The following is a 26,838-nucleotide window of genomic DNA, read 5'->3' as shown; positions in this document are numbered from 1 at the left end:
CTGCTGCGAGGAGTGAAGTAGAACAAAGGATGCAGTTCATGGCAACGTAATTTATTTGTCATCAGATGCGCACTCACAGGCAGGACACACAAGGCAGTACGCAGGGAGAATGCTGCGAAGTGCATGGAGGTGGCAGCAGGGGTCTAGGCCCAGGCCCCCACACGTAGGCTGTATTTCAGTTAATATATAGATGTATTCATAACCTTTCTGAATTAGCTCGGCCCAGACGCTCCTTTTTCCCAGCGTGGCTGGGATCAGACAGGGCAGGCTGTCTTCCTCTGGGAGGAGGAAAGAGCTTTATGCTGCATGGAAACAAGGGAAGGGATGGAGACAGGGATATGGCGCTCCCTCAGGCTGCTCAGCTCCCTGGAGCCTGTGGTACCTGGTCAGGCAGATCTCCTCCCCTCACTGGATGTGACCCTAACGGGCAACTGCGATCGCTTTAAAACAGGCGAGAACTACGGGCCTGTCTCCCGTGTTGTCCACCCTACACGCACAGATTCTTCTTTGCTTGCTAGGAAGACGGCGTGCCTGGCGTCTAAAGAATCACCCCTACTCTGTGCTCTAGGCCTGCAGGTGAGCCAGGTGTGCTATCAGGTGCATGGTATTTACACTCAACAACATACCTTGCCATGCTATTTTTTTTATCTGTTTTAATCTGTTTTGATGCTTCCTCTGCATTAACTTGTGCTGGGGTTAATGCTGCGCTGTCAGGTAGCGCAGAGTGAGATGGCTCTGCACCTCAGTAAGGCATGATTCAGGCAGATAACATCATTGCCAAATAAAACGTGCATTCTACATCAGTTACTTTTTTAAAAGTGGCACTGGAATTAGTTTGAGCTTAACGTATCAGATGATTTGGCACACTGACAAGCAGAGGCTCTGAAGCTTTCCACTTCAAGCAACGTGTTTGGGATAAGATTGGAAGGAGTGGGAAGGAGACATTGATCACGAGAGCTCCCAGCTGGGGACTGTATTTCACAGGGGCCATGGGGTGGGGAAAGCTAAAATCTGCTTGCACAAAGCCAAACCAGGTGGGTTTTATTTGTAGCAGGCCAGTAAAGCTGAGTGTGCCTGGGGTGAGGTGAGGTAAAGTGCTCCTTCCAGCACGTGGGCCTCTCCTGCTGTGAGGTGTGTGCCTTGAGTTACCTTCCCCTGCAGCCTCAGCTCTCCTGCTTTGTTCCAAGCACCCTGCTTCAGGTGAGGCTTAGGTGCTGTCTTCTGGCACGTGGGCCTGCCCTGACGTGAGGGAAACTGCTTCCCACTCTCCACGCAATGGCAAGTTGCAGCATTTTCAGAAAGGATTTTCCTGCAGGAGCACTTCCACTGATGTCCCTGCCGAACTGCAGGGGGTTAGCCTCTCCCTACAGTTACTGCTCGAGAACGAGCTGAGCTCTAAGAGTCCTTTGCCTTTCTCTCCTTTTTTGCTCTAGTTGCCATTAAGTTGAAGAAGAGCCTGGGGAAGAGATTTCGCAGGTAGACAGCCAGCGAGGGCATCAGGCCGGCTACGAGAACTTCCTTCTTCTTCTGCCCCACTGCATTGAGAACCACCTGAGCGACCTCTGCGGCTGTCTGGCCTTCAGCAGTGTTCTTGTCCATAACTGCCAAAACAAAGCCGAGGAAACACCACCGTCAGCAGGTAAGCCCACGCTTCAGCACCTTTCCTAGGAATGCTCTAACTGTACGTGGTTCCTGGTCTAGTTCTTGGTTTTGCGCTAGTTGCATATGGGACCACAGGCAGGTGGAGTTCATGGCTGGGCTAGAAATCAGCACGCGCTCCTTCTGGTACCCAGGCTGCAGCTACACAAGCCTCGTGGTCTATTTCTGAAGGTAAGGCTCAGAGTTGAACGTTTCAGTACATTTTTCTCATTTTGAGCGTCAATTGATGTTAGAGGGAAGCAGATACACCTCTCCTCTGTGCTACTGCTCAGCTGAACCTACAGGGCAGTAACTGGAATTTGTCTCCCCTCAAACCTAGCGTATTTCCTAGGATATGTACACTGTAGGCCTAGAGAGCTTTGTGTTGAATTCTCAAGCTCCAGGAAAAGTGGATGGACGGAGGGTGCAAAAAGGTCCTTCAAAGACAATGCTTAGGTTTATGTTCCCTATAAAATATCCTAAAGACTCAGTAACCCCAAGGTAGTTGCTGTTCATGAAAGCTAATTTTTGGGGGTTGTTCTTCCTACCCTGCATCCAAAAAGTTGTCTTTTGATACTTCAGCACTAACCTGTCCCCATCAGAGGCTGTACACTGCAAGCATACTTTGGAGTAACTCAGAGAGGTGTAGACACTTCAGATACAGGACACAAAATCACATCTCACCTCCATAGCGAGATCCATCTGCTGTTACAGCATTGAGAGAAAGGTTGGTCTGAATGTATCCGGGGCTTACAACCGTCACATCAATCTCGTACTGCTCTACCTCTGCTCGTAGACAATCAAAGAAGGCCTGGGTAGCATGTTTAGAGGCAGCATCTGGAAAACAGGAAAAGGGCTAAGCCCTAAGGAGAAGGAGCAGAGCTGAGGAGCGGTTCATTCCCCTGAATGGGCCTTTCACTGAAACGCAGCTGCTTCACAGCAAGAACCCAGTAGCTGTTCGCCAGCTTCTAGTTGTTTTTAGTGAATGGCAGCAACAGGTAGTGGGAGTGAGAGGCAATTTAGGAAGGCAAAATGTAAATACTCAAGTTGGAAACTGGCTGGGATCCTGAGCTTAATATCTCAGCCATGCAAAAGTATTATGGAGTGAACCCAAGCTGCCTCCCACTCATGATAAAGGAGCCGTGAAGACTGTCTTGGCAAGCGTTTGATAAGACTGACTGGGGCTGGGGGAACGAGATGGCCAGTAAAGGAAGGCAGGGCTGACATTTGCTGCTGAGCACCCTGCTGGCCTACATGCGCTAAGCACTATGGACTCGCTGAGCAGGTTCATGGCCTGGCTGCACAAAAGTCAAAACCTGATCACACAAGCACACAGGAGTGGAGTAGTGTGGTCTAGGGCAGGAGCTCCCCTTGTTCAAAGTCTGGGCAACTCCTTTTGCTTGCTCGCTTTCCCTGTGTGCTTGGTTGCTACTACTGTGACTGCTCACCATGTCTGCAGGGTTGACACCAGAACTCAGCACAGGCCGCATGCCCTGTCTGAGGACCTACTGGCAAAAGCTGAGCCCATGCTGCCCGGTCCATGGGGCTGTGGTCACGGTATAAGCACTCTGGCAGCTCTTCAGAACACACTTCTTGGTGCAATCATACCCACACCATCTGCAAGCCCTCACGGCCCAGGTGTTCCAGGCTCTCCTGCACTCAGCACCATGCCCTACCACTTTTATGCCATCCCCACTGTAATTTTCCACTTTCCTGTTTATTTTCAATGATTTACAGATGCTTTTATGCTAAATACTCTTCTATCTTTCGTAAGACTTCTTCCAGTAATCTCACCAATATTATTTCTTGTTATATCTGATTTAGCATAAAGAGTTTGCTGGATCAAGGTAACTGTTTAAGCTTTAATTTTGGTATTGGTTGTACCATGGCACTTCACAACCTATTAAACCAAAAAGTTCCTGCTTGCTTACAGAATATTAATCAGACAAACAGCAAGCATAAAAAGCAATAAAATTAGGGAATAAATCAGTCCTAAGGGCTAGAAAGTTTACTGGGGCTCTCAAGTATTAAGATAGGAATATCCCACAGAAGACCAGAGTTCTAAGCAAGGATTGCCTCCCTTATTCTCCTTCTCCATCCCAAAACAACTTCAGGACAGGGCTAAGATTTTGTATTTGAGCGTGTCTTCTTCAACAGCTGCCAGAGGTTTCTTAGTGTGATAACCATACTAAGAATAATTTACAGCCCTGCCTTTCCTGCATGCAGGAAAGGAAATTTAAAGGAAATTTAGCTCTCTATGGAGAGCTAAATGTGGGGTTATTCCTTCAGTCTGGTCCCCCAAATATCTTCCCTATCTTCTGTGGAGGTACTTACATGCTGATCGGAAGGGAATGCTTATTTTGCCTTGAACGCTGCTGATGGCCACAATGTGGCCTTGTCTCCTCTTGATCATGGAGGGGAGAAGTGCTAGCAAGAGAGAGAAGAATAACAATGACAATCCTACCGTTACTGCTGTTGAGAATCAGTGCGTTTGTGCAACCAATGAGGCTGCGCAAAGGCCTTGCAGTCGCTGTGGTCTCCCACAGGCATAGTCAGCAGGACTTGCTCTTTTCTGCCACCAGTGCATCTTCCCAGTTCCTGCAGCTCGCACCCTCCAGGATGAACTTTATGTATAAGCAGAGAACTTTATGTATAACCGGAGAACCTGCCTAGGGAAGCTCAGAGCCTCTCCTAGAGCCCAGACTCGGTTCCCCTAGGTTTTATCAGAGCAGACAGGCTAGCCACGTCTCTCTTCAGAAGTTCCTGGCAAACTAGAGCCAGGAGGTGTTTTAAACAAGGTATCATCTCTCATCAGGTACCTCCCATGCGCTTATGCCCAATAATCAACTTTAAGCCTGCCCATAACACAAAACTCTCCTCCCCTCATGTTGTACTGTGCCAAATACAATTACAGACAGGCCGTAAGCTGTGCTTAAGTCGTGTTGGCCTGCAGTAGGTATCAGCCGCTGTCCCCCTGTACTGTGAATCACAAGTACCTTTGGTGAGGGCTATAGGACCGAAGTAATTTGTTTCCATCACTTTCTTGTCCACGTCCAGACCCGTGTCTACGATCGTGCCGCGGTAACTGATGCCTGCGTTGTTGATCAGGATGTCCACGTGGCCCGAGTGCTTCAGGATCAATTCTGCAGCGTTTAGGATGGTTTTGGTGTCCGAGAGGTCAAATACCACAGTGTGGGGTTCGTGTAGCTGAGTAAACAGAAGTTAGCAAACAGATGTTCAGGGGGTGCTGAATGTGCTTATGGTCACGCTCCCCGCCTTTGCGGAGAGATGGGATTTCCCAGCTCTGGAAGCGCAGAGGCAGGGCCACCCAAACCTTCTGCAGTCAGAGTGCAGCAGGTACTTGATAGGAATACGTGACAGAAGCAGCTGGTACTCGGCTGTTTTTCTGCTCCTGTAGCCTGTTCCTTATACCAAGTGAGGTCTTCCTCGAGTGTTAAAGTTTGCTATTGTGTTATTAAAGAAACTGCATCTGATATAGTCAAAAGCAAACTCCCCTTTCTTTCTTGAGAAGCCACAATAACTTTCCTATCCGCTGCCAGCAGAACTAGACATGAAAAAAAAAAAAGGCCAAGACAAAGAAAGTCACTTCTCCAGATTTGGTACGTGGTGCAGGGGGGTCTGAGGACTCTGCACTTGGTTGTGTGCTCACTTCCACTACAAGGCAAGAGGAGTCTTTCAGCTGGCTTATTTTTGTCAGGTTTTTACAAGATATGACATGTCAGCTCCGTGTACTCCTAGAGCAATATCTATCCCTAACCACAGAGTTGCATTTTTCCTATTGCTCAACAGAACAACCCGCAAGCGACTCTAACTTCTGTAGCAGCCTGAACAGAAATCCCAGCCGCGTGGGATGAGCGGCCTTTCTTTCTCCCACACTTACGTTCTTTCGGTGATTGGTCATGGCAGAAAGCTCCTGTGCCAGGTCTTTGAGTTTCTCGCTGTCTCTGCCGCAGAGCACCAGCCTAGCGCCAGCTGCATGGAAGGCTTTTGCACATTCTTTGGAGGAAGGAAGGAAAAGGAAAGATCTGAATGCCAGAGACAAACAGCAGACGCACGTGATGTTTAGTGGTGATGTTTAGGCTAGAACTTCTTTTACATAGCAAGGGTCTGGGGTGGCTTTGTTATTCCTGAGCAGGAAAACTGTGGAAAGGAACAGCCAGCAATATACAGCGCTTCATCTGCCCAGCGTATCACAGCTGGAAGGTCTCTCCTGAGATACTCCTATCATCTCTTCTTGAGGAGAAACACAAAGCTTCTTTAAATTAAAGCAGAATTAGAAAACATCCCACTCACACAAAAATATATATTTGGAGGAAAAAAATGGCTTATATTAGGAAGAAAAGTTATATTAATACTGCCAAGAGTTTTTAATTTAAATAGGTGGATTTGTACCACAAGAGAAAAGGTTCTTAACGTGGGGTTGGAGGGGTAGGGAGAAGGAGGGGAAAGGATGGCAGGGCACCAGAAATACAACAGCCAAAGTAAGTGCTGAACTCTGGTTCTGGGAAGTTTTATAGAAACAATTTGACTTCCTGGCTTTTTTAAGATATAAAGAAAAGACCCCTTACAGCACAGGAAAGCGCAGCTTGTTTCTTGCCTTGATGAGCTCCAGTTTATACTGACTGGAGGGTGGTCAAAGTTTTCCTCTACAAATGTTGAGACTATTTTCACACCAAAATGTGCGCTACTCACCCTGCCTTTGGCACCCTTCTTTGAGAACCTACCTTTTCCCAGGCCAGAGGTGGCCCCCGTGACCACCACCACCGCTCCCTGGAGGTAAGTTCGCATCCGCATCCACTGCAGCAGCCGAAAAAGGGCAAAGAGCCCCAAGCTGCCAAAGAGCAGTGGGATGATGACGGTGGATGTGAGATCCATGAGTCTTCCTTTCTCAGCAGTCTTCCTAGAGCCACAAGATGAAAGGAAACAGACCACTTTACTGACAAGAAAATTAGCAGACGCTTGAGAACTAGGGAAATGCTTTTTCCTACCCTTGCCTTAGACCACCAGTAAAACAAATCCCATACAGAAGTATCTTCAACAAATTTCCTCAACCCTTTATCTGGGCTTCCAGAAGTTCACATCCGTACCCAATTTTAAGCATGTAAATGCTAACCTGACCATCCCAGCAGGACGCCTGGTATCGGATCTTGTAAGCATCACGTAACAAACTTGGGCTGAGAGATGCTGTTCCCACATGCTTTTCCGTTTTGCTCTGAATTCCGTCCCTTGTACAAACTGCATTTAGAATGAAAGCTCTTCAGGGCCAGGATATGTCTCTGCATGCTTCTGATCGTAATAAAACCTCTTGGATTTCTCTAGAACAGCCAGTACAACGGTGTCTACATGCTAGAGACCCCTTACTGTGCATTATCCCAGATGAACATAACCCTCTCTACATTCAGGAGACGCAGAACAAGCTTACTCTCTGAGCATATTATTTGCTTAATGCACTGAAATCTGTGCCTCCATCTCCCGTGTCTTTCATAACCTGCTGGTAGAGAGCAGTTATCTGATTGAAACGAGCCACATGTCCAACCTAGCAGGCTAAAGCCTACATTCGTGCTCTTTAATGCCAACGTTAATTGTGCGGTTTGTTAGCAGTGTGAGCCTGTGTTCTGATGCACTGAAACTAAACCTGCGTGAATGAAACCCAAGCTGAAGGTATCTTCAGGACCGAGCTCATCCTGGAATTGGGTTCTGATGTCAATGCCTAGCCCCAATCTCCTTGCTGAGCCATTGCCTTCAGGCGAGGAGTTTATGTTACAGCTTACGAGGTGGCCAAAGAGTAAGTGATACCTTTGCCGGGAAAAAGGTCACTGAGTTTCCTACTGTATGTACCCCCAAGCTTTTAGGCTTGTTTTCAGAGGAAAGGCAAGACAGCTACAAGGCCTTCCTCGAGTCTGTACGTCTTTTGGGTTGCACGTAGAGCCAAAGCCAAGTATTAGCGTATTTTCCCTGTTGTGCAGATAGTTTGAGCACTGCAAGGCAGGTCTTCTCCAGGAAGATCCTGGCAGGGATCAGGCAGACAGCTTGTGCAGTACTTCAAACACAAAAGGACAGCACGAGAAGTAGAAAAGGACGTGTGTGTAATAACACTAAGCCATAATCAGGGTCGTTAAGTAGTACTGAGCTCGGATGGGGCTGAAGGGATGGCAGAGGCTCTACTAGTTGTGGAACGCAGCTGATGTGGAAAACGCCATGCTCGCCTGGATTTCCATCAGGGGCTTGCACAGGATTCCTCAGGTAGCTGGTCAGCGAGCAGGCCAGCTTGCTGAGCCAGTAACGAACTGTGTAAAGTATTTGTGGAGGTACAGCTAGAACAAAATCCCACAAAGATAGCTCACCTAGCTCTAAATAAACATGCAAAGATCTAAAAGCAAAACTATCGAGCTAGCGCACAGCTTTTCTCAAGCTACTATGGAGCTTTCCGAGCTAACCCATGAATCTTTACGGAGTGCTTCGTTGTGCGACACGCTGCGCATGATGCAGAGAGGCAGCCAGGGCACAGGCTCCCCTGGGGCACCCGCAGTGAGAAATCAGAGAGCCGGGAGGAGGATCAAACTCATTCCGTCGCGAGGCAGCGCACGAGCACGGCACCCAGCTGTTCAGGGCAGTGTCTTACTCCTCCACCTCTCAGCGCTGAGCGCGCATGCGCTGTGTGGTTTGTACCGATTTACAAAGCAGCCTGGCGGAGTTGTTTAACGTGAGAAGAGCGTGGAACTACCCCCCCAAAAAAAATAATTCCTGGGGAAGAGCTGTTTAGACGCAAGGCTGTTGGCTTCTTTAGAGCTTGATAAGCTGGAGGTGCTTCTACTGTCTCGTGCAGCTGGTCACTTAAAGCAGCTGCCTCTTTGTTGTCCTTCTTTGCTCCTCAGGCTCTCGTGAGATTCAGAAGACAGGAGGTGGGCAGGGACAACAGGTGCGGACATCGACCAGCGCGGCTGTCAGGGCATTTTGGAATCAAAAATATCCAGCTCCCATTTAGGACCTTCGATTATTTCCAAAGCGGGAGCAGGCAGGTGGAGTGGCACTTCCCTCGTGAGCCCACAGTGAAGCTGACGCGTTTCAGGAATCTGGCCCTGACCAACTTCGCTTCTGGTTTTGGTAAAATGCAGATGGCGCAAAGCGGAGGAACAGAGCTGCTACGAGGGAGCTCTTCTGACCCCTTTTCCTAACTAAACCACGCCAGGCGATGGGAGGCATTCCCGCGTTTGTCTGCGGCGTGGGTTTTTCCTGTTCTTTGGCAAAATTAAAGGTTGAATTTGCAAGGACTGAACCCTGCCACGGGGGCTGGTGGAGGAGCCCCCAAGCCCACCAGCGCAGCTGGCTGTGCAGCACCCGTGGCTCACCAGCGGGAACCAGTTCCGCCTGCTTAACTTACTCCTTAATCGCCGCGTTTGTTATTCATCTACCTTACAAACAAAGGTCTGCCTTTAATCCTTTCTGTTTGCAAAGCTTTCCAAGCCTTCTGTCGTGTTGCTTTCTCTTCTTTCTGTCCAGGAATGTGGCAAAGTAGCTGATCTCTGCCTGCCTGAAGGCTGCAGCGAGCCCTGAACCCAGTCAGCAGCCGCAGCCCGCTTCTGCAGCTTCCAGGCTGGAGTTTGAATCAACAGGTACTTAACTCCTCCTGATATAAAGGGGGAGGGAGGTAGGGGATGGGAATGGGAAAGACTGCACAGAAGAGGGGAGCAAGGCTGAGAAGGAACAGTCAATCACAGGTGGAGATCCTTCTTAATTAGGTCGTCCAGTTGCAGGTATTTCCCAAGGAAGGGACTCAAATGGTGCCTTAAGAAGAGCCCCAGAGCAAGGAAAATCCCCGCTCGGCCAAGCTTGAGAAAGACTGCCTGGCCAAACCGAGCTGTTTTGGAAAGACGAAGGAATTCTTGCAGCTCTTCAGCCCTAAGGCAATAATTTTTTCTTGATTTTCCTGTACCACCTTACGTCACAAAACCACGAGTCTTTACTGTAGTTTGTAATATTGAACATGCTTAAAGGAATCACAAAATGAGTATCAGTAGAACAAAAAGCCGTGGCAATCCGCTCAAGGCGTGCTGCAGTGTGTTCAACAGCATCCACGGTATGGAGCCCACTGCTAGGCCGCTGACAGTACAGGGCAGCTCTTACATCCTGTTCAGTTTTCAGGAGTATTTGGTGGAAAAGGACAAAGAAAAAAAAAAATGCTGCAGCCTGAAGGAGTAATTATATTGTTTAGTATTGGGATTATTTGATGCGAAAAAACTGCTGCGATCTGAAGGTGAATGAGATCACAAATTAAAAAAAAAAAAAAAAAAGGACTTGGTTCCCATCAACAGAAACGTTAATTTGCAAAGCAAATGCTGGGAGAAGAGAAGCAGCATGAAACCCAAATTAAGCAGATAACACTCTGAAGTAGCTCAAAGCACCTCAGGGCAGGTAAGGCAGTGTCGCAGTAAAAACAAGAGGGCTGGCAGGGAGCGCAGCGGTTTCACCGCCTTGTTTGAGGTGAACGGGATCGGCTTAGGCATCTTGCTCCGAGGTCCGAGATCCCCCTCTCACCTGTGTTCAAAAATGTGGCTGCTCACATTGAAAAAAGCAGGGACTTCTTAATTTTTCTTGGCAGGTAACATTTAGGACATCAAATTATCTGCAGGAGAGAAGCCACTGCTCGTTACAGGTTGAAATAAACGCCTGCACTCTCAGTTCTCCATCCAAAAGGCAGGGTTGGAACAAGCTTATCAGAGAGCAGAAATAAAAGCATTGGTAATGAAAGCAAGTACAAGTGACTGGAAACTTTCTGAAAGGCTTAGCATAAAATAAATCACATGTATCCATTAAGAGCTTTCCCCCTGCAACAAAAACTGGGTGCTACCCCACGAAAGCCAGGATAATGATTTCAGAAGGAATACGGAGCTCAGTTAATAAGGTCAAGAGTGCACTGAAGGCAGCAAAGATGAGACCGAGTCCTAAAAGCAATCAAAACCGCGCTAAGTTTCCCGAAACGAGACCTATTCTCCTTTAGCTTCGGCCACCTAGAATCACATTGTCCTTTACGTGACAAATGGCAGCAACTGGGCGGCTATTTTCAGAAACGAAAAGATGTCATTTAAAGGGGGGGCAGGGGGCACGAGGGAAAAACTCTTTTTTTTTTTTCCTAAGGAAGCGCTTGTTGAGCAGCAAGCGGCTCCAGGCTTTGTCAGCTCCCACCTGAATCTGAAGAAAGCACAAATCCTACCTTTGAAAGGGGCTCGCTTGCCTGCGACCGCGAGGCGGTGCCTCCCTCTGGGCTTTTCGCGGGACCCAGCTGCCTTAAGTTACCATGTGGCAGCGGTCCAGGCGAACGTGCCCTGTCCAATGCTAGCACAGCCTCTGAAAGCAAACCTCGGGCAGACGGCCTGCGACCTCTGAAGTGTGGGGTAACTCAACCCCCAGGTTAAAAAGATGGAGGCAGATGCAAAACAGTAGAAGTTTTGGTGAGGATCTGGTTATATCTAGGACTAAGAAATAATTTCCAGAGCATCCCCAAGTCCAACAGTATTCTTTACGCACTCTAGATAAAAGGAAAAAAAGGCGAAGTTTGTGAACTGGTTGCAACCCTATTATTTTAATTGGTTTTGGGATGTACTCTGGTTTTATAGCGCGCACTCAAGTGGCTGTCTTGTTAATTAAAAGGCAAAAAAAATGACTTTTTATTTCTTTCCTCAGGATTCTTGAGAACTTTGAGCAGAACTGGACTGAGAGATGAGTTTCTCGTCACACTCTGCAGCAGCACCTGGTATCTGCTAGGGAAATGGGCATTCCCTCAGGCAAACCACAGTCACTAAATCCTTTTTAAGCCGTGTTTGACAGGGAAGAAGACTGAGTATTGCTTGCATTTAACAACAGCTAAAAGTTTTTGGTGACCCAAGTAGTTAGGAAAGAAATTGACATGAAATGTATAGACATTGAGGTCAGGGGAAAAGAAGGAAGACAGCACTGTCTATTCAATCAGTGATTTAATACAAGCAAACGGGAAATTTGACAACTACTCTGACTCACCAGATCCCCACAGAATGGTAAGTGAAGGTTCAAAAAGCTCACTCAGAATCTCATAAGAAAAAAGCGACTACGCTCATTCAGACAGCTGAATTAACAAAATGCTTGTGTGCGCTTACACTGTCTGCTTTCACTCCAAACTTCATGAACAGAAAATGATGTCAAAAATACCCCGAGGTCAGTAGAAATCAGCAGAAGTCCTAAGAAGGAACTCAATGCCTGGACAGGAATCCTCAGTAAAAGAGAAAAGGAAGGAGGGGTTTGGGAGAAGCAATCTAAGAACCAGCCGGACTTCTTAAAAGAAATGATGGAAAGCGTGACGGTGAGGACTGCCACAGGTGTGCTAGGCACCAGGAGCAGGCGGACACCAGGTCTGTAAGTTTTATTCTATTTTATTGAGGTTTGCTGCGGTGAGGAGGTGGCTCAGTTGTAATATTTAACATTATTTTTTTAGGGTGCGATTTGAACATACCGCCATCTCCCTGGTGTCACTTGGACCAGTGCCTGAGGAGGCGATCTGCTGCGTTTCGTGGAGTCGCTTAATGCCATTTCCTTACGATTTTACCCAAACAATATCTCAATATACCCCTCGGGATTATCAATACAAACCCCTAGGGATTATCAGTACAACCCCTCGGGATTATCAATACAACCCCCAGGATTACCAATGTAACCCCTCGGGATTATCAATACAACCCCGGGATTATCGATACAACCCCCGGGATTACCAATGTAACCCTCAGTATTATCAGTACAACCCCCAGGATTACCACTACCCCCCTCAGGGTTATCAACACACCCCCACGATCCCCCCCCCCCCCCAGGCGCCCTTTAACGCCCCCGTCCCCTCACGGCCCCTCCGGCCTGAGCCCTACCTGCCCGCCGCCGTCACCATGGCCACCGCCGGAAGCGCGGCGGGCGGAGGCGGGCCTTCCGGCAGCGCGCCCAATGGCAGGCCGCTCCTCCCGGAGGCGAGCCGGAAGGCCTGGAAGCCGGCCCGCGGCATTGCCGTCGTGGGTCCGTCCGCGGGTTGGGTCCGTCCGGGCAACCGCGCTGCGGGCGGGAGGTTCCGGCCCCGCTTTGGTCTGGGCCGGGCCTGCGGGTCTGTTAGGGCAGTGGCTCAATTAATAATAATTAAAAAATATATTAATAATAAAACAATTAATAATTCGGCCTCCCAGCGGGATCCCTGAGGAGCCAGCTCGTTGCCATCCCTGATTGAAAGTGCAGGGAAGCTGCAAGCAATGTACCCAGAGCCGGCAGTGCGCGGCTACTGGGAGTGGTGGATGGCGAATTGCTGTGAAAAGAGAGAAGGAGGCGTTTCTGCAGCGCCCCGTGCAAGGCTGCGATCGTGGTCCCAAAGCGCGGACAGCGAGATCGGGGGCAGCGTGGTTCCCTGGTTCTTAAATGGGCTCCCCGCAGCAAGGCTCGCAGGCTGCGCCCGTGGTTTGAGGGCTTTTCTCCTTGTGATGAAATGGGGCCTGAATGTATCGCAGCCTCAGCTCTCCTCGTTAAGGCAGTGGTGCTGATAACAGGCAGTGGGGTGCTACTGGGTTATAGCACAAATCCGACCTTTGGAAACCAGGGTCTCTGTGATCCCCAAATCCCAAAGTCCCGCCGGACCCAGTGGTGTAAGGAGCTCCTGCACCGAGGGCAGGGCACGTGGCTTCGTCCTGGCACAAGGAGCTTCTCTTCCTATTCCCTACAGCGTGTGTGAGCAGGAGATACATCTACAGAGGCGTTATCCAGAGACAAAGGTAGTTAATCCCTGATGTCTTTCCCTTTGAACAGCAGTGAGGTGAGCGGTTGTGTTTGTGTGTTTTTTTTATGACAGTTATTTGAAGCACTTTACATATGATAACAGTGTTTTGTGCCTCTCTAATAAGGAAAATACACTGGGGCCATGAGTTTGCATCAGTATGTCTGTTTGTCATTAGTAAGGGATCAATACTGAAGGAAAAAATAGAAGAGGATTCAAGATCTTCCTAAAAATCGTGTTCTCATAGGTTTGATGGTAACGCACTTTTGTTTCACTTCTGGCTTCAGGACCACTGTGAAACAAAAGGAAAGAATCAATAATTGTACTTATCCAAATTAAATTGAAAAACAAGAATTTCATTCGTGTCATGGCAGCCTTACTGGAGGCTGTAGTCTGTTCGGTCTTCTGAAAATCAGAGCTAGAAAAAGCCATTTCAAAGCATCTGTCTCACCAAAGCAGGACAGGACGAGCTGCAGCCTAATGCACTGACTTTCTTACGGGACCGTAGCTGCCTGAGAGCTACATCCAAGCTCCTGTGGTAATTTGCCTGGTATCTGACAGCCTATTTAATTTAATGGGGAATAGTCAGTGTCACAAGACTGCAGGTGCTGGCAAAGTTGGTTGAAACCAAGTGCCCTGTGTTGTCTGTGCGAGAGGCGAGTCGCACAGCAAAGGGTTAGTCAGACTGGAGCTGCAATTAGAGAATGAATGCACTGAAATAAGGCTTGATTTTGTTGCTTTGACTGGAATCTTTTATCTTAGATTAAACTAGCGTATTTAATTAGCAACAAACTTTGATTTAAACCTGCTTGTTCACAAATTGCGTGTTGGTTTTGTGGCCTAGAACACCAAAAGGCATTTGGGTGATTTGTGTCAACATGTCTTTGTTCTCAGCAGCATTTGAGAGGAGTCTGGCCTGAATCTAGGACTTTTGTTTTGGAGACCATGCAGCCTGGCTGGTAAATGTTGGTGTAGTCTTTTAAAACTACGAATGTTGTTTTTATTAGCACTCAGTCTCTCCTCTTTTCTTTCTCTTTGTTTCAGCCCAGAACAGCCAAGGACTGGAATCCTTTTAGCGTTTAACACTTCCTTGGCAAACATCCTGCTGCTCTATTGTTGCCCTCCTGAAGTGCAGGAGTTCCTTTTTGAGGAGGAAAAGATCTCCAAACTCAGGGAAGTATTTGCACTTGTGTTTGGTGACATCTGCTTTGCTGCAAGCATCACTGAGTGCAGATCTACACAGCCTTTTAACCCTATTCTCTAGGGCAACAATTTTGTGCTCTAGTTCTTCCAGGCTCTTATTTGTCACCTATTTTCAAGGAATATAGGAAATAGTTTCTCTTTTAAGAAAAGCTTAGGTTGCTTACCCTAAGAGCAAAGATCTGTGCAGAAATCCCCATAGGGAAACAAAACCTTCCCCAGGGAAAACATCCTTGAACTGGTTTGTTCTGGAAGCTACCAATTTCACAGTGCCTTTGGCTGGAAAATATTCAAAGGGCTGTGGCATGTTTAAAGATTTTCTTGTTGCAATCTCTGGTGTAAGAGTGCAGTCTCTCCTCCTTCACTCCCTGCTTGCACAGATTGGGCTTAAAGGAGAGGCTGGAAACAGCCCAAGATGTCTGTCCCTTCCAGGCAATGGACCCAAGGAGGTAGCCTTGATTTTTTTCCCCAGTTACAGATCTGGTTTAGAGCCGGGCTCTGACTTAAGGACACCAAACTGCCTTCAGAGAGCTGGCGCTGGATGCCTGGTCAGTAGCCTCTCACCCCTTCTCCCTGGGAGAGTCTTGCTCTATTTCAGTGCACTCACAGGCTTTTGCACCACCTGAGTCTTTGATTTTCCTCAAGTTACTTTCTGTGTGGTTTGGTTCCAACTGTTCATAACTCCTGTCTTTTCCAGACCCTGCACTGCAGCATTTCCAGGTGCAATATGAAAAAAAAGAGCAGACTTAGTGATACTGCATTTACATTGTATGGTTGTGATGCACACCCCTGACCCTTGCAGCCAAACCAAAAACTAGAAGAGGGAACAATGTCTTCTCCTGGAGCTAAAGATCCTCAAACATACCGCAACCGTTTTAACAGAGCTGAATGCTTCCGGGGGAGCTAGTGATGTTTTGTCGCTCGCAGAAGTGGAGACATGGCAAAGCCGAGGTACTGTTCTGTAAAAAGTCTAACTGTGCTTGCTGTAACTGCTGAAGGGACAGCCCAGGCCTGCTCTGTGGAAGCATCACCTCCCTGAAGCCTCGCTGATGTGAGGATATCCAGCCCCAGCTTTCCCTGCTGCCTTACCTCTTTGTCTTGGTGTGATAAAAGCAGGTGAGGTTCAAGAGCTGGGTCCCAGACCTGTAAGGCAACAAGCACGTATGCAGAGAAGTGTACAGCCAAACCTCTTCTGCTCTTTGGTGGGGTAGGAAAGAGTTAAAGGACAACAGAGGGCGAGTGGCTGCTCTATTGTTCAGGCATTGCTCGATCCAGGGTTGCTGATCTCTATTCCCGGATCTGCCTCTGGCTTCCTGCGTGACCTTGGGCTGGTCACCTACCTTTTCTTTTCTTTGGTTCCCAAATTGTAACATGGAAATAATTCTCTTCCTGCGGTGCCTCAGCCCCTGCTGCCTTTAGGGTGGCCGAGATCCTCTGACGGGAGGAAGGTAGCACGTTTCCACTGGAGAAATACTTACCCAGAGCACGGTACTTTGGGGGCGTGTTGGTGTTCACTCGGGTACAGCAGGGTGCGTGCTGCTGCTTGTGCTTTTTTTTTTTTTTTAGTAGGCAAACCTGTGGTGGAAGTCAAATTCCGTTTGTGGTGGATGCAGAGCAACGTCAGCTGCAGCGTGCCCTTTCCTCACTAGGTGGTGCTTTTGGTCAAAGATTTGAGTAACTGCAGGTCTTTTCTGTACAGAATCTCCTAATTTTTCTTCCCCGGTCTCCATTCCTTCTCTTCTTTTTCTGCCTTCACACTGTGGGGGACACTTGCTGATGCTGGGTGTTGAGCAAGGCCAGGCTGGCAGCAGTGCTCCAGGCCACCCGCGCCCAGCAGCGAGCTCCTCTCCCGGGCTTTGCCCTTCGAAGCGTGCATCGGTGCTGCTGGGCTGTGGCGGAGGACTGAATTCTTTCCGTGTTTTCTATTCCCATAAGGAAAAGGCTTCAAAGAGCAGGTCCCCTCCCCCCTCTCTGCTGGTGAAGGGCATTTTAGGGAAGCTGGGGAAAAAAAATCCAGCTCCGACAGACGCGTTTATTTAGCAAACCGCTGCCCTTTCCTACCTTAGCGGAAGATTTTATTTATTTTTTTTTTAAGTAATTGCTGCCTTTTATCCATCTTTGTATTCAGGAGATGGTTACCTAGCCAAGGTCACTGCTGCTGCATGCCTGTATCACGCAGCGAGCCAGCCTCCTCTTCCTTCCACGGGCGCTGATCTCAGCGAGGCTTCCCCAGGTAAAGAACGGGAGTAGGATGGAAGAAGCAAGGTCCCACGCCGATGCCGGGCAGGGAGAGCCACAAGAACAGCCCTCCCTTTTGTACAGGCAGCGGAGGAGGTGAATGAAATTGTAATCAAACGCTTCCTGCGCGGACATGCACAGGGCTGCGTTATTCGCTCGTACAGCACGAGGCACGGCAGGGCGTGCAGGGTGCGCTGTCACCATCCGTGACCGTGCGGGCTAAATCAGCTCCTCGCCTGCCCTCAGCACCCCAAATTCGTCCTGTGCTGGCCCCTTCCGAGCCTGCCTCGAGCCCCTGGCCCACAGCAGCGACGTTTGTTGAGGCTGAGATGCTCGCACCGCTGCCTGCAGGCTGCCTTCGTGCCGGGCTGACTTGCACCCGGATGCGCCCACGGGGAGGCTGCGAGGTTGCATCAGGGAGGCTGCGGGGTTGCATCACGTCCAGCTCCCTCCCCGGGGAATTTTACAAACGTTAATGAATGGGGCTGGAGCGCTGCCGTGACGCCAGCCAGCCGTGCGCGGGTTTATAGACTGAGGCCAGCAGAGATCATGCTCCTGCCTCTGGCACTGCACCACTGGTGGCAATTTCGTCTGGGTGCCGACAAGCCCGCGAGGGCAGTGCCCGCGGCAGCCCCGTGCTCACGTGCTGGATGTTGTGCTCATGGCAGTGACGTCCCCGCAGCAGGGACACGAGCTACGCAAATTTGCAGTGTGACACAAAACTCCTCTCGGGACCGGGAGCTGACAGTGATTTCTTTGTCATCCCCCCCCCCGTTGTCGTCTTCCCACTGCACATACATTTGCTCGTGGTTAGTAGGATATTGCTGATGACTAAACCCCGGGTCTGCATCACAGAGAGCGTTTGAAGGAGCGACCCAGAACTGCAGGGTTCAAGCTCGTAAGAAGAGTGAGAAGTGGGGACAGTGCATTTCCTCACGTCTGTGAGATCTGGAGAGCAAGGCAATCTCCCCCTCCATCCTGGCTGGGAGGGAATTGCATCACTGGCTTGTACAGATATTTATTTTTTCCCAGAATGTGCTTGTTTTATTGTTTTCTTCCGATGGAATCTGCCAGCCTGTCCCAAATTGTGTGGTTCTGAAATTTCAAAGCAACATACCTGTGTGGGGGAGAGAGAATGAGTGGTTTTCACTTTGCAATCTGGCTCTTCCCTCCCTCCTCCCCGTTCCCCACATCCCCATGTGTTACAGAGCCAGCTGCTCCCGGAATAGTTTGGGAATGAAATGTCACCGTTTGAAACTGGTGAGTCACACTTTTTGAAGCGGGGGGGGGGGAGGGAATATGAAATCTTGTGGTGTGGCAGAGCGTCTCCTGGTGAGTACAGAGAGATTTGGAAAACCACAGGCTCCCTGATGATGGAGTCGAGGGGCTTTGAATAAAGGCTGCTGGGTGTGTCCGTGCTGCTTTCTGCAGGAGGATCTCGAAACCCGCTGCAAACTTCAATTGTCTTACTTAACATGCCCGCTGCAGCTGGATCCTAGCGCCTTCTCCGACAGGACTAGGTCGTATCTGTCTGACAACGCACCTACAGTGACTCTCTTAATTAAGTCTCCCTGCACTGCTGTGAGGTATGTAATTACAGTGAGACCTGACTTAAGCAACCACTCGAGGGACTAACAACAAAAAAATCTTTACCAGTGCAGGGAGGAACAGAATTTTAGTGGGTTTTTTTTTATTATTATTATTTTATTTTTATATTTTAGGGGAAGTTTATTAAGCAAAGGGGATCAATTAGTCTGGTTTCTTCTCAGTTTATCCCAGTATTTGGGTGATGCCTTTAATCTACTGCATTGTAATATAAGTGGTCGGTTTCCTTCCAACAAGATCCTTGAGATCTCTTGCCTTTGAACAGAAATTGCTACAGAAAATGTCAATTAGTACAAGTGGTAGCAACAGTCTTGTGAAATGAACTATTGTTTATCAGAAGCTCAGCAGTTGTTCCTCCCTTCCCAACCCCTGTCCAGTGGTAAAAAAAAAAATAAAATAAAATAAAAATGTTTAGTCACAGGGCAGCATTCTGTGTTCCTGCTCCAGCCTACGAGAGCCAGCCATTTCCACGTGGCAGCTCTGCCTCGTAGGCACTAAGAAATGGGCACCTTGAGCTGAAGTGCCATGGTCGTTGTAGTACTACTGGTGTACTACTGAGCGGTCCCGGGCGTGCTGACTGTAGCTGTCGCTGCCCCAGCCTGCTGCCAGAGGTTTGTGTCCAGTACCGGAGGCGGCAGGGCGAGCTGTGCGTCACCAGTCACAGCCTTAATCTCAGTTACAGCATTAATCTCAACGGCCACCTATTTCAGCTTGCATTAATATCCCAAGCACCGAGCTGTGGTGGCCAAGGAGAAGCCTCTGCTTCAACAGCCGTGAGCTGAAGGGCAGGTAGAAGCTGGAAATGTTGATACCATGAACAGTCCCAGTATGGGCTGGCAGCAATCCGCTCGAGTCCCATCTTCAGTGGGATTCTGGAAACGTGCTGTGAGTAAAGCTCCCCAGCTGCAAGCCAAACTATGCAGCTAGCTTGGTGAGGGTTTTGCAAGAGTAAGCCCTGAGGGGCTTGATGCCATCTCTGTTTTATTTGGACGACTGAGCTGGTAACAAGATTTCATGAAGTGTGCGTTTATATATCAAATTTTAGATAGCATTAACTAGAAACCCACAAACTCTGTCGTCACTAGGTTTGACAAAAATAATCTCTGGATGCAGAAGTTTGCTGCAGACCCTAAGATTTTAAGACAAAATAAAACAAACCCTGTACATCACGGCCCCAGAGACAACCTTGGGAAGTCTGGGTGCCATTCCACATGCCTTTTTCTCTGCAGTAAAGCCTGCTTATCTGCCCCACTCTTGTCTCTTTTCTTCATCATTGTTGCCCTTTTCTCTTAACACAGACCATTTCAGTGATTTGGCTTACGCTGCAGGTCTGCAGAGAATTGAACCAGCAGCACTGCGGGGCTGTAAGTTGCTGCAGGGACACAGGAGTGAGCCAAGGAACCAGGTAAGAAAAAGGTGCCCCCACAGGTACCTGGGATGCCATCACATCTGACATTTCCGTTACTGCAAAACAGTAACGAGATGGGGATGGCTGCAGGTCATCAGTTCTGAAACATAATGACAGTGTTTTAGTGCTTGGTACTGTCTTTTTACCCTCCTTTTTCTAGCATAGATTTGCCTCCTCAGATCCCTAATGGGGATTCTTTTTAGCTTACAGTTTCTGGCAGATAACTCCCAGGATAATGTTGGGCATGATCAGTACAAATATGCCCTGTTGAAAAGTAGCTTATTTCTTAGAATGAAGTTAGCATCACTTCAAACTGAGTAACAAAAGGTGAACTTACTGAATATACAACTTAAATACTGAATTCAGTAAGCACTTGAAGTCTCAAAGTTACGTGATACTTTCATTAAAACTTAATGGATTTTTGCCCAAATCAAAGGATTTTGTCTGATCACCTACTGTGGGATTTTCCGGACTATCTGAGATCACACCTCCTCAGCCTTGTAGGCCTTGGCAAAACTCATACCTAACGTATGGGATTCTTCCTAACATGAACAAGCACTTCAGTTCATTCTGAAAGGCCAACATTACTACTGATTTGTTTTGGGGAAAAAAAAAAAGGAAAAAAGGACAACCAAAATGACGTTGGACATTCATTAGCAAAGCATTGTCAGAAAACAATAGAAGAACAGACAAAAGCCAGTCCAGATTCTGTGGTATTTCCTAAAGGGCTCCCTCTGGCACATGGCTATTCCCTGCCAATCCTTTTGTATTGTTTTTGATAATGAATAGAAGCTGAACAGATGATTGTTGCATTGTCCACTAAGTGATTCATTTACATTAAATACTGCTCCAAAAGTAGGCTTTGGGTGGACTTTTTTAGTCACTACAGTTATTTATTTGTACAGTTTAATTACCATCTTTTAATTCTCCACTGTACATAATTATTTCCTGATTGCTTCAGCTAAATTACATGGGTTGTAACTCCTCAGAAGTCAGTGGTCCAACAAGCCCTGACAGAAGCAGCAGCATCTCTGACGCTTAAGTTTGAAAGGGCATCTATAGGAAACTGCTCTGGTTTTGGGTAGGTGCTGAGGTTCTTCAGCATCTGTCTGCAGGTCTCGTGTCCTTGGTGCCTATCTCTGAAAGTCAGGCTAAGTTTAGTCAAGCACAAACTTCGCTGCGTAAATCATCACAGTTTCATTGATTTTTCCTCATTAATCTCTCAAATCCTGCTGCATATCTGCACCAAAATTTCTTTATTAACCCAGGGCTTCTATTGCAATTTCAGGCTTTTCTTACAGAGAGCAAAAGTTTTGGTTTGTTTCATTTCGTTTGGAAGGGTGTGACAGAAGTTAGATGCTGGAGGGCTTATTCACACTACTGCAGTTAGAAGAACTTCACCACAAGAAGCCATTTCATCCCAAATCCACATGTAGAACTGCAGGTCCTCTGTTCCACTGATCTGTATGTACTCATGGGTAGGGAAGAGTGATACAACCTGAAGGGATTTTTGATGGTGAAGGCTCTAAGGAAATCAGCAGTGCAGGCCTTTCCATCTCCGGGTGTCTGAGGAGTTGCAGGACTTTGCATTTGTTGAATAGCTGGAGTTACACCTCAAAAGCCCTGATTTCCTAGTCATTCTCTGTTCCCCATTCCACGTACCACACAGAGAGGTTCGGTGTGGACTTTCGGTTCTGTGTGAAACAGGTTGTACAGTCTGAGGCAAGGCAGCAAAATATTTATGCAGAGAGGGGAAACAAGCAGTCCTAATAGCACTGAGTTGTTCGTGTAATATGGCCTAGGCTTAAATCTGCCAGGACGGAGCAAAGCAGCCCTTTTCTGACGTTTTCTCAGTCCCTTCTCCATCCAGTTACAGAAAAGTAAATCACCGGTTCTGTGCCAAGGTATAAAAGAAACAGGATTTTGTTTGGAAGGGTTTCTGTGTCTGTACCTGCCAAGGTGAGACATGAAAAATAATGACTCTTTGCAATCAGTTTCCCTAAACTCATCAGCCAAATGAGCAGGGGGGGACAAGCGTGTTCTAGTATCCCTGTCGCCCTCCAGCTGAAGCTGCACTGAAGTTTTTTGCCGTTCTTTGCTGCTGGAGCTTCTGAACCTGTGCAGGAGCTGCCAAATGGCTAACTAAGGTGTAGGCTTCTTCGTGTGTTCCATTTCTGTTACCCTGCTTCAGAAACCGCCTTTGACTGGTCTGTGGTTAAAGCAAACTGCCCACCCCTTATGATGTCCTTGAGCTTTGGTCTTCTTTTGGGTGATGCGGCATCTTCAGAAACCTAGATAAAGCTCAGCGGACACGCAGACAAAGCCAGCCCTCCTTCTGCATAAAACCACAAAGGCCTGTACTGCCAGGGTTTCCCCTGCTGCCTTCCTCTTTAACCCTCCAGCGTTGCTCTCCTTGTGTTGTTGCTCTCCCAGGAGCCCACAATGCTCTGTGTTTAGTGGCAGGCGATGAAATCAAACCGTGCATTAGCAGCTCCGTAATAGCTTTGCTCAGTGGAACCCAGCTTCCTTCATTAATCCAGAAAATGAGAGTTGTTTTCGTACATTTGAGAAGCTAATTATTTAAGTGCTGGGAATTAAGGCTCATCAGATACTGGAGACTGACTTTGCTTTTGTTTCCCAGGGGATGGAACAAGATGGAAGGAAGCTGCTTTTACACAGGTGTGCAGTGGTAACTCACCAGTACCTGGGGCAGGGAGCAGCAGCGTGTGGATCCCTTTCCACCTCAAACATAAAAGTCTCTTTGTATGTCTCCTTTCCCCCAGACATTGTGTGATGATTCTTCCCATTCGAGTAGATTTTTTAAGTCTCCTCTGATCAAATAACTCTATAGCTTTATTTTTTCTGCCATTAAAAGACGGACCCTGCTTGTTGTCGACCTAACCTGAATATTTTGCAATAAAATAATGTCTCAGCTGAGATTTAAGAGGGAAACTGGCTCACATCAGTTGGCCTTCTGTAGTCAGTTACCCTTCAGGCTTACCTACGATCACCACGCTCAGAGAGGGGCTTAGGCTGAGCAGCTGCTATCGAACCTAGCAAGGGACCTTCCAGCGGCTTGGAAAACAGGAGATGAGTTGGGTGAAAACCCCCCATGTCTGTGGGAAACCACAGACGAGGACCGATCTGTTGTTATAAACAAAGTTTTTACAGCACAATGAATTCTAACAGTAGATGGGTGCTTTTGACATTCTTCCCAGAAAATGACAGAGAAATGACATTGATGCAATTGCCGGTGGCCGTATGCTACAGAACAGGGATTTGGTTCTGATAGTGTCGCTGGATGGACCCACTGTTTTCTTACAAGCAGCTCGCCAAGAACAAATTTCTCATTTTTAATGAGATAGCCAATGTCCTGTGTTGTCTTCAGAGACTAAGGAAGTGAACTTTTCTGTGTGTTCAGTTGGAGCCAGATGTTACAGTATTGTCTGGATGTAATTGACTTGACAAATAGCAGGGGTGACATTTTAGCTCCATTTAAGTCAGTGGCAAAATTCCCATTGAGTTCAACTGGGGCCAAGATTTCATCTTACGACAGTGATCCTCAGAAAAATAAGTACAGGCATTCTGTTTTTCTGGGACTCTTTTTAACCTGTGGGCTATGAATCCTTGGAATTCCGTGCGCTGCTTTGAAGAGGTCTGCAAAAGATCACAAAGACAAGCAAGTGTATTGTCAGTAGGTTTAAATTAGCTATACAGAGGGCCGTGAGTCCAGTGGAAAACTGCAGGAGTCGATTACAAAATTTGAAGGCAGCTTAATCCACAGAAATCCACCTGTCCTTTGTGCTCCTTGGACAGACGAGCATCCTTCTGGCAGGACCTGTGCAGCTGAACTCTGTCACTGAATGTTGTAGATTCAAGCAGCTGCCCTGACCCCTCTGCAAGGACTGAGGCAGGTGGAAACCTCTAGTCTGGCATTTGTCAGATGCTCTTACCAGTGGACTGGACTGAAAACGAAATCTTTGTTTTAGAGAAGATGGTGTAGCTGGGGATATAGGACCAGTTTTGTAGCAAGGTCAGTACTTTGTCCGTGAAATAAATGAGCAGGTACACACACAGCGGGCTGCCTACAGACTGCAAGGTGTTTGAAGTATCTATTGGGAAGTAAAGGCAATCAGCTCTGGCAGAATCATGCAACAGAGGTTTCAGCCCGGTGGTCAGACATACAACCTGATGTGCTTTTAAGTAATGGAAGTTCATAATGCTTTGATGAAAACAGGCTTGAACTAGGAAAAAGATCACTAAAGATTTTAAGAGTCCTTTTAAAGTGTTAAAAGTGTTCAGTTTAGGGCTTCAAATTTTTTTCTCTGTGGGTTTTGGTAAGCAGAGTTGTTCTGCAAGTTCTTTCCTGGTAGATTGTGTGAGAATTTGTCTTTTTTTTACAGTGCCTGAAAAAATGCAGGAGAGGCACTGAGGAACCTTCATGTGTTATGTGCTGGTTATTAGCATGGACAGTCCTTGTGCTTGTAGGAGCAAATGGACTCTTTGTGATGAGAACAAGATGCCATAACTGGACCTAACATTTTAGCCATATGCGCACACAGGCTAACTTTTTGTGTCTTTTACCAGAAGTCGAAATGGGGTTCTTATTTGGAGACCTGGGCCCAGGGGAAGCAAAAAGACCTCAGAGTGAATGCCAAAGTCCAGCATCTTCCAGAGAATACCCAAGAAGAGTTCCTCTCCTTTTCGTGTTGAGGAGTACCTAGGGAGGAGTCGCCTCTGATTGCTCTACCAGAAGCAGGATGACACTTAAGGAGTACAACTTCATGGCAACATATTCCTGAGTACCTTTCTCCGTTCTACCAAGCATATACAGAATTGAGAGCTTTTCAAGCTATTCAGCCCTAGAGTTTCAAACCAGCAAGCAGCACAGGCTCCTGCATGGCCCCCTTGAAATCTGTTTTTGGAGCCAGGATCTTCAGTCTTACTGGTTAAATCCTGAGAAAGCTTCACTTGCAATTCAAGTTTTTTTTTTTTTGAGGAATCCTAGCTAAACCCTTTGGCGTTGCTCATGAATCAGATTTAAGGAAAATATTCATGTTTACCTGAGAACTAAATTGGACGTTTTTAGTACATGTTATGCGGAAAAGCATGTCCAAGTGATAAAGTAACAACTGATTCTTGACTATCCAGCAAAGTCTAGAAGTGCCACCTTGGGATGACGTGGATTGAGGATACAGTTGCTGTGCTTTTCCATGTGGAGGAACTCTGCGTCTTCCCAGCTGAGCTATCATGTAATACAGATGACTCTCTGGAGGGAAAGTTCGCAGCACATTTGCAGTATGTTTTAGCTACAGTCAACATTTATATTCCATTGTCATTTGGGGGTAAGAACTAATTGGCGTAATCATCAATGCTTTAAAATTAAAAATTCCTCCAAGAGACACAGGAGAGATTGAAACAGTTTCCAGCCCCCAGAGGCAAATCCTTTCCCAAGCTATCTGCTGCACCAAAAGGCTTTGTTCTAGAAACATTCCTAAGCTGTGCCCAAGAGTAAATTAAACTATAGCAAACTTACAAACCCTCATGTGCGTGTGTGTAGCAAGCAGGCCTTGTTTTAACAATTACTACGTGACAAAATGGTGTCACTATTTTCTGCTCCTGTTTTGTTTCGACTGATGTTCCGGGCTGCTGTGCCACCTTTACTGTGTGGGCTGGCACAGTCAAGAAATGTTCGTAGTGTCTGAAGGTTTTTTTCTTCATAGGAAAGATTCTCGTGTCTTCACAGGATGGAAAACAAAGGGCTTAATGACACTGAGCCTTCCACAGCTTGGTTCGAACTAAACAAGCCAGGAGCTGGCCTCAGAAAATCTCAAGAGCCACTGTGACAGAGGCCTCAGCTCCCATTGACAGCAGCTTAAGAATGGGTGTCACGCTTGTGAGTTTGTTATTTCTCAGAGAATGCTCCCCAAATCCTCAGCAGCACAAGTGATGTGCCAGGAAACTTCAGGAAGCAGGAATAGTTAAATGTTGTAATTGTTCCTGAGCTGGGCAGACAGAAAAATTAGTATTTTTCTAAAGGAAATATTTCATTGAGAGGGGAACAAACGCAGGTTCTCCTTTCTTAAAAGGAAACAACTGTGTTCTATAAATGCACAATTCTTGTTATTTCTGAATAAGACAAATGCCACTGCACCTTACATTGGGTAAACACAATGACTCTGCAAGAAAGAAAGAGTGGCACAGGAATCTCCATGAAAATTTCAGAATCTGCAGGGCATTGAACATATGCATTGTCTTTTTGGTATCCTGTTTCTTCAGAGAGATGGACTTAAATTTCATAGACAGAAATTCTCCCTTTTATCTTTATCTCCTGTTTTGATGTGGTAGCCATGGAGAAAAGCTCAAGATTAGTAACAGTAGGTTGCTGCAGAATAAGAATAACTCTCTGCTTGGATTTAGTCTGTAGTAATATTGGGGTTTGTGTTTAATTGGAAGATACTAAGATTCATTAGAATAAATACTAGATGCTGTTAGGACATTAATAACCTATCCCATTCATTCCTATACAACTTGCTGGTAGTCTTTAAATTCCCTCTGTTCTGAGGGATGTTTAAGTGGCTTTCACAGGGTATGGGGTGGGTCTCTGTGCCTGTTGCTTTTGAAACAGTGGCTAGTTCTGATGGTCAACGTGTTCATATTCTTGCCCTGCTACAGACATGAGAGCATCCAGACCCTTGGAACCCTTGGAATTTGACTCAATTTGGAGAATAATGAATGAAATGGGCCACACTGAAGCTGAGATGCCTCTAGCTCCACAAGAAGCCAAATTCAAAAATAACTCCTTTAACTCCTTAGAAGTCCTGTTATGGCTCAGTAGTCTTTCTCATGCGTTCGGATGAGCAGGTAGTGTCAGAGCTGCAGTTCAGGTGGCTGGGGTTGGTAGCAGGATGCTGCAGTCACTCTGAGGGTGCGAGGTTAGTACGTGGGAAACGTATGC

At 47.3% G+C, this 26,838-nt stretch overlaps 1 protein-coding gene and 2 long non-coding RNA genes across 11 annotated transcripts; 2 read left to right on the top strand and 1 right to left on the bottom strand.

Annotated features, from left to right (window-relative positions):
• Positions 1 to 30: 30 nt before the first annotated feature.
• On the bottom strand, positions 31 to 12,694 carry DHRS7B (dehydrogenase/reductase 7B). 2 transcript variants are annotated; one of them, XM_048067243.2, is made up of 7 exons: positions 12,546 to 12,694; positions 6,384 to 6,559; positions 5,540 to 5,655; positions 4,635 to 4,845; positions 3,973 to 4,065; positions 2,323 to 2,475; positions 31 to 1,601 (listed from the first exon to the last, which is right to left on the bottom strand). In XM_048067243.2, exons 1-7 carry the CDS (start codon positions 12,674 to 12,676, stop codon positions 1,396 to 1,398), a joined length of 1,086 nt encoding a protein of 361 aa, XP_047923200.2. In that variant the 5' UTR covers positions 12,677 to 12,694; the 3' UTR covers positions 31 to 1,395. The 2 variants fall into 2 exon arrangements, with proteins under 2 accessions (XP_047923200.2, XP_013030363.3); XM_013174909.3 differs by lacking the exon at positions 12,546 to 12,694 and adding an exon at positions 6,773 to 6,894.
• On the top strand, positions 6,894 to 12,510 carry LOC106032099 (uncharacterized). Its single transcript, XR_007164634.2, has 3 exons — positions 6,894 to 9,272; positions 11,341 to 12,041; positions 12,125 to 12,510. It is a non-coding gene; the product is annotated as an uncharacterized lncRNA (long non-coding RNA).
• On the top strand, positions 12,566 to 26,737 carry LOC106032100 (uncharacterized). 8 transcript variants are annotated; one of them, XR_010825157.1, is made up of 9 exons: positions 12,566 to 13,427; positions 14,327 to 14,388; positions 14,474 to 15,177; positions 15,327 to 16,117; positions 16,758 to 16,963; positions 18,076 to 18,127; positions 18,299 to 18,453; positions 19,771 to 19,877; positions 24,468 to 26,737. It is a non-coding gene; the product is annotated as an uncharacterized lncRNA (long non-coding RNA). The 8 variants fall into 8 exon arrangements; XR_010825153.1 differs by having other exon boundaries at positions 12,567 to 13,427; positions 14,324 to 14,388; positions 16,758 to 16,862; positions 24,468 to 26,736; XR_010825156.1 differs by having other exon boundaries at positions 12,567 to 13,427; positions 16,758 to 16,862; positions 18,356 to 18,453; positions 24,468 to 26,735.
• The last annotated feature ends 101 nt before the right edge of the window (positions 26,738 to 26,838 follow it).

This window comes from Anser cygnoides, chromosome 15 (genome assembly GCF_040182565.1).
Source record: "Anser cygnoides isolate HZ-2024a breed goose chromosome 15, Taihu_goose_T2T_genome, whole genome shotgun sequence".
NCBI lineage: Eukaryota > Metazoa > Chordata > Aves > Anseriformes > Anatidae > Anser > Anser cygnoides.
Note: the sequence above shows the minus strand (reverse complement) of the source record. Positions and strands in the feature narration are given on the sequence as shown.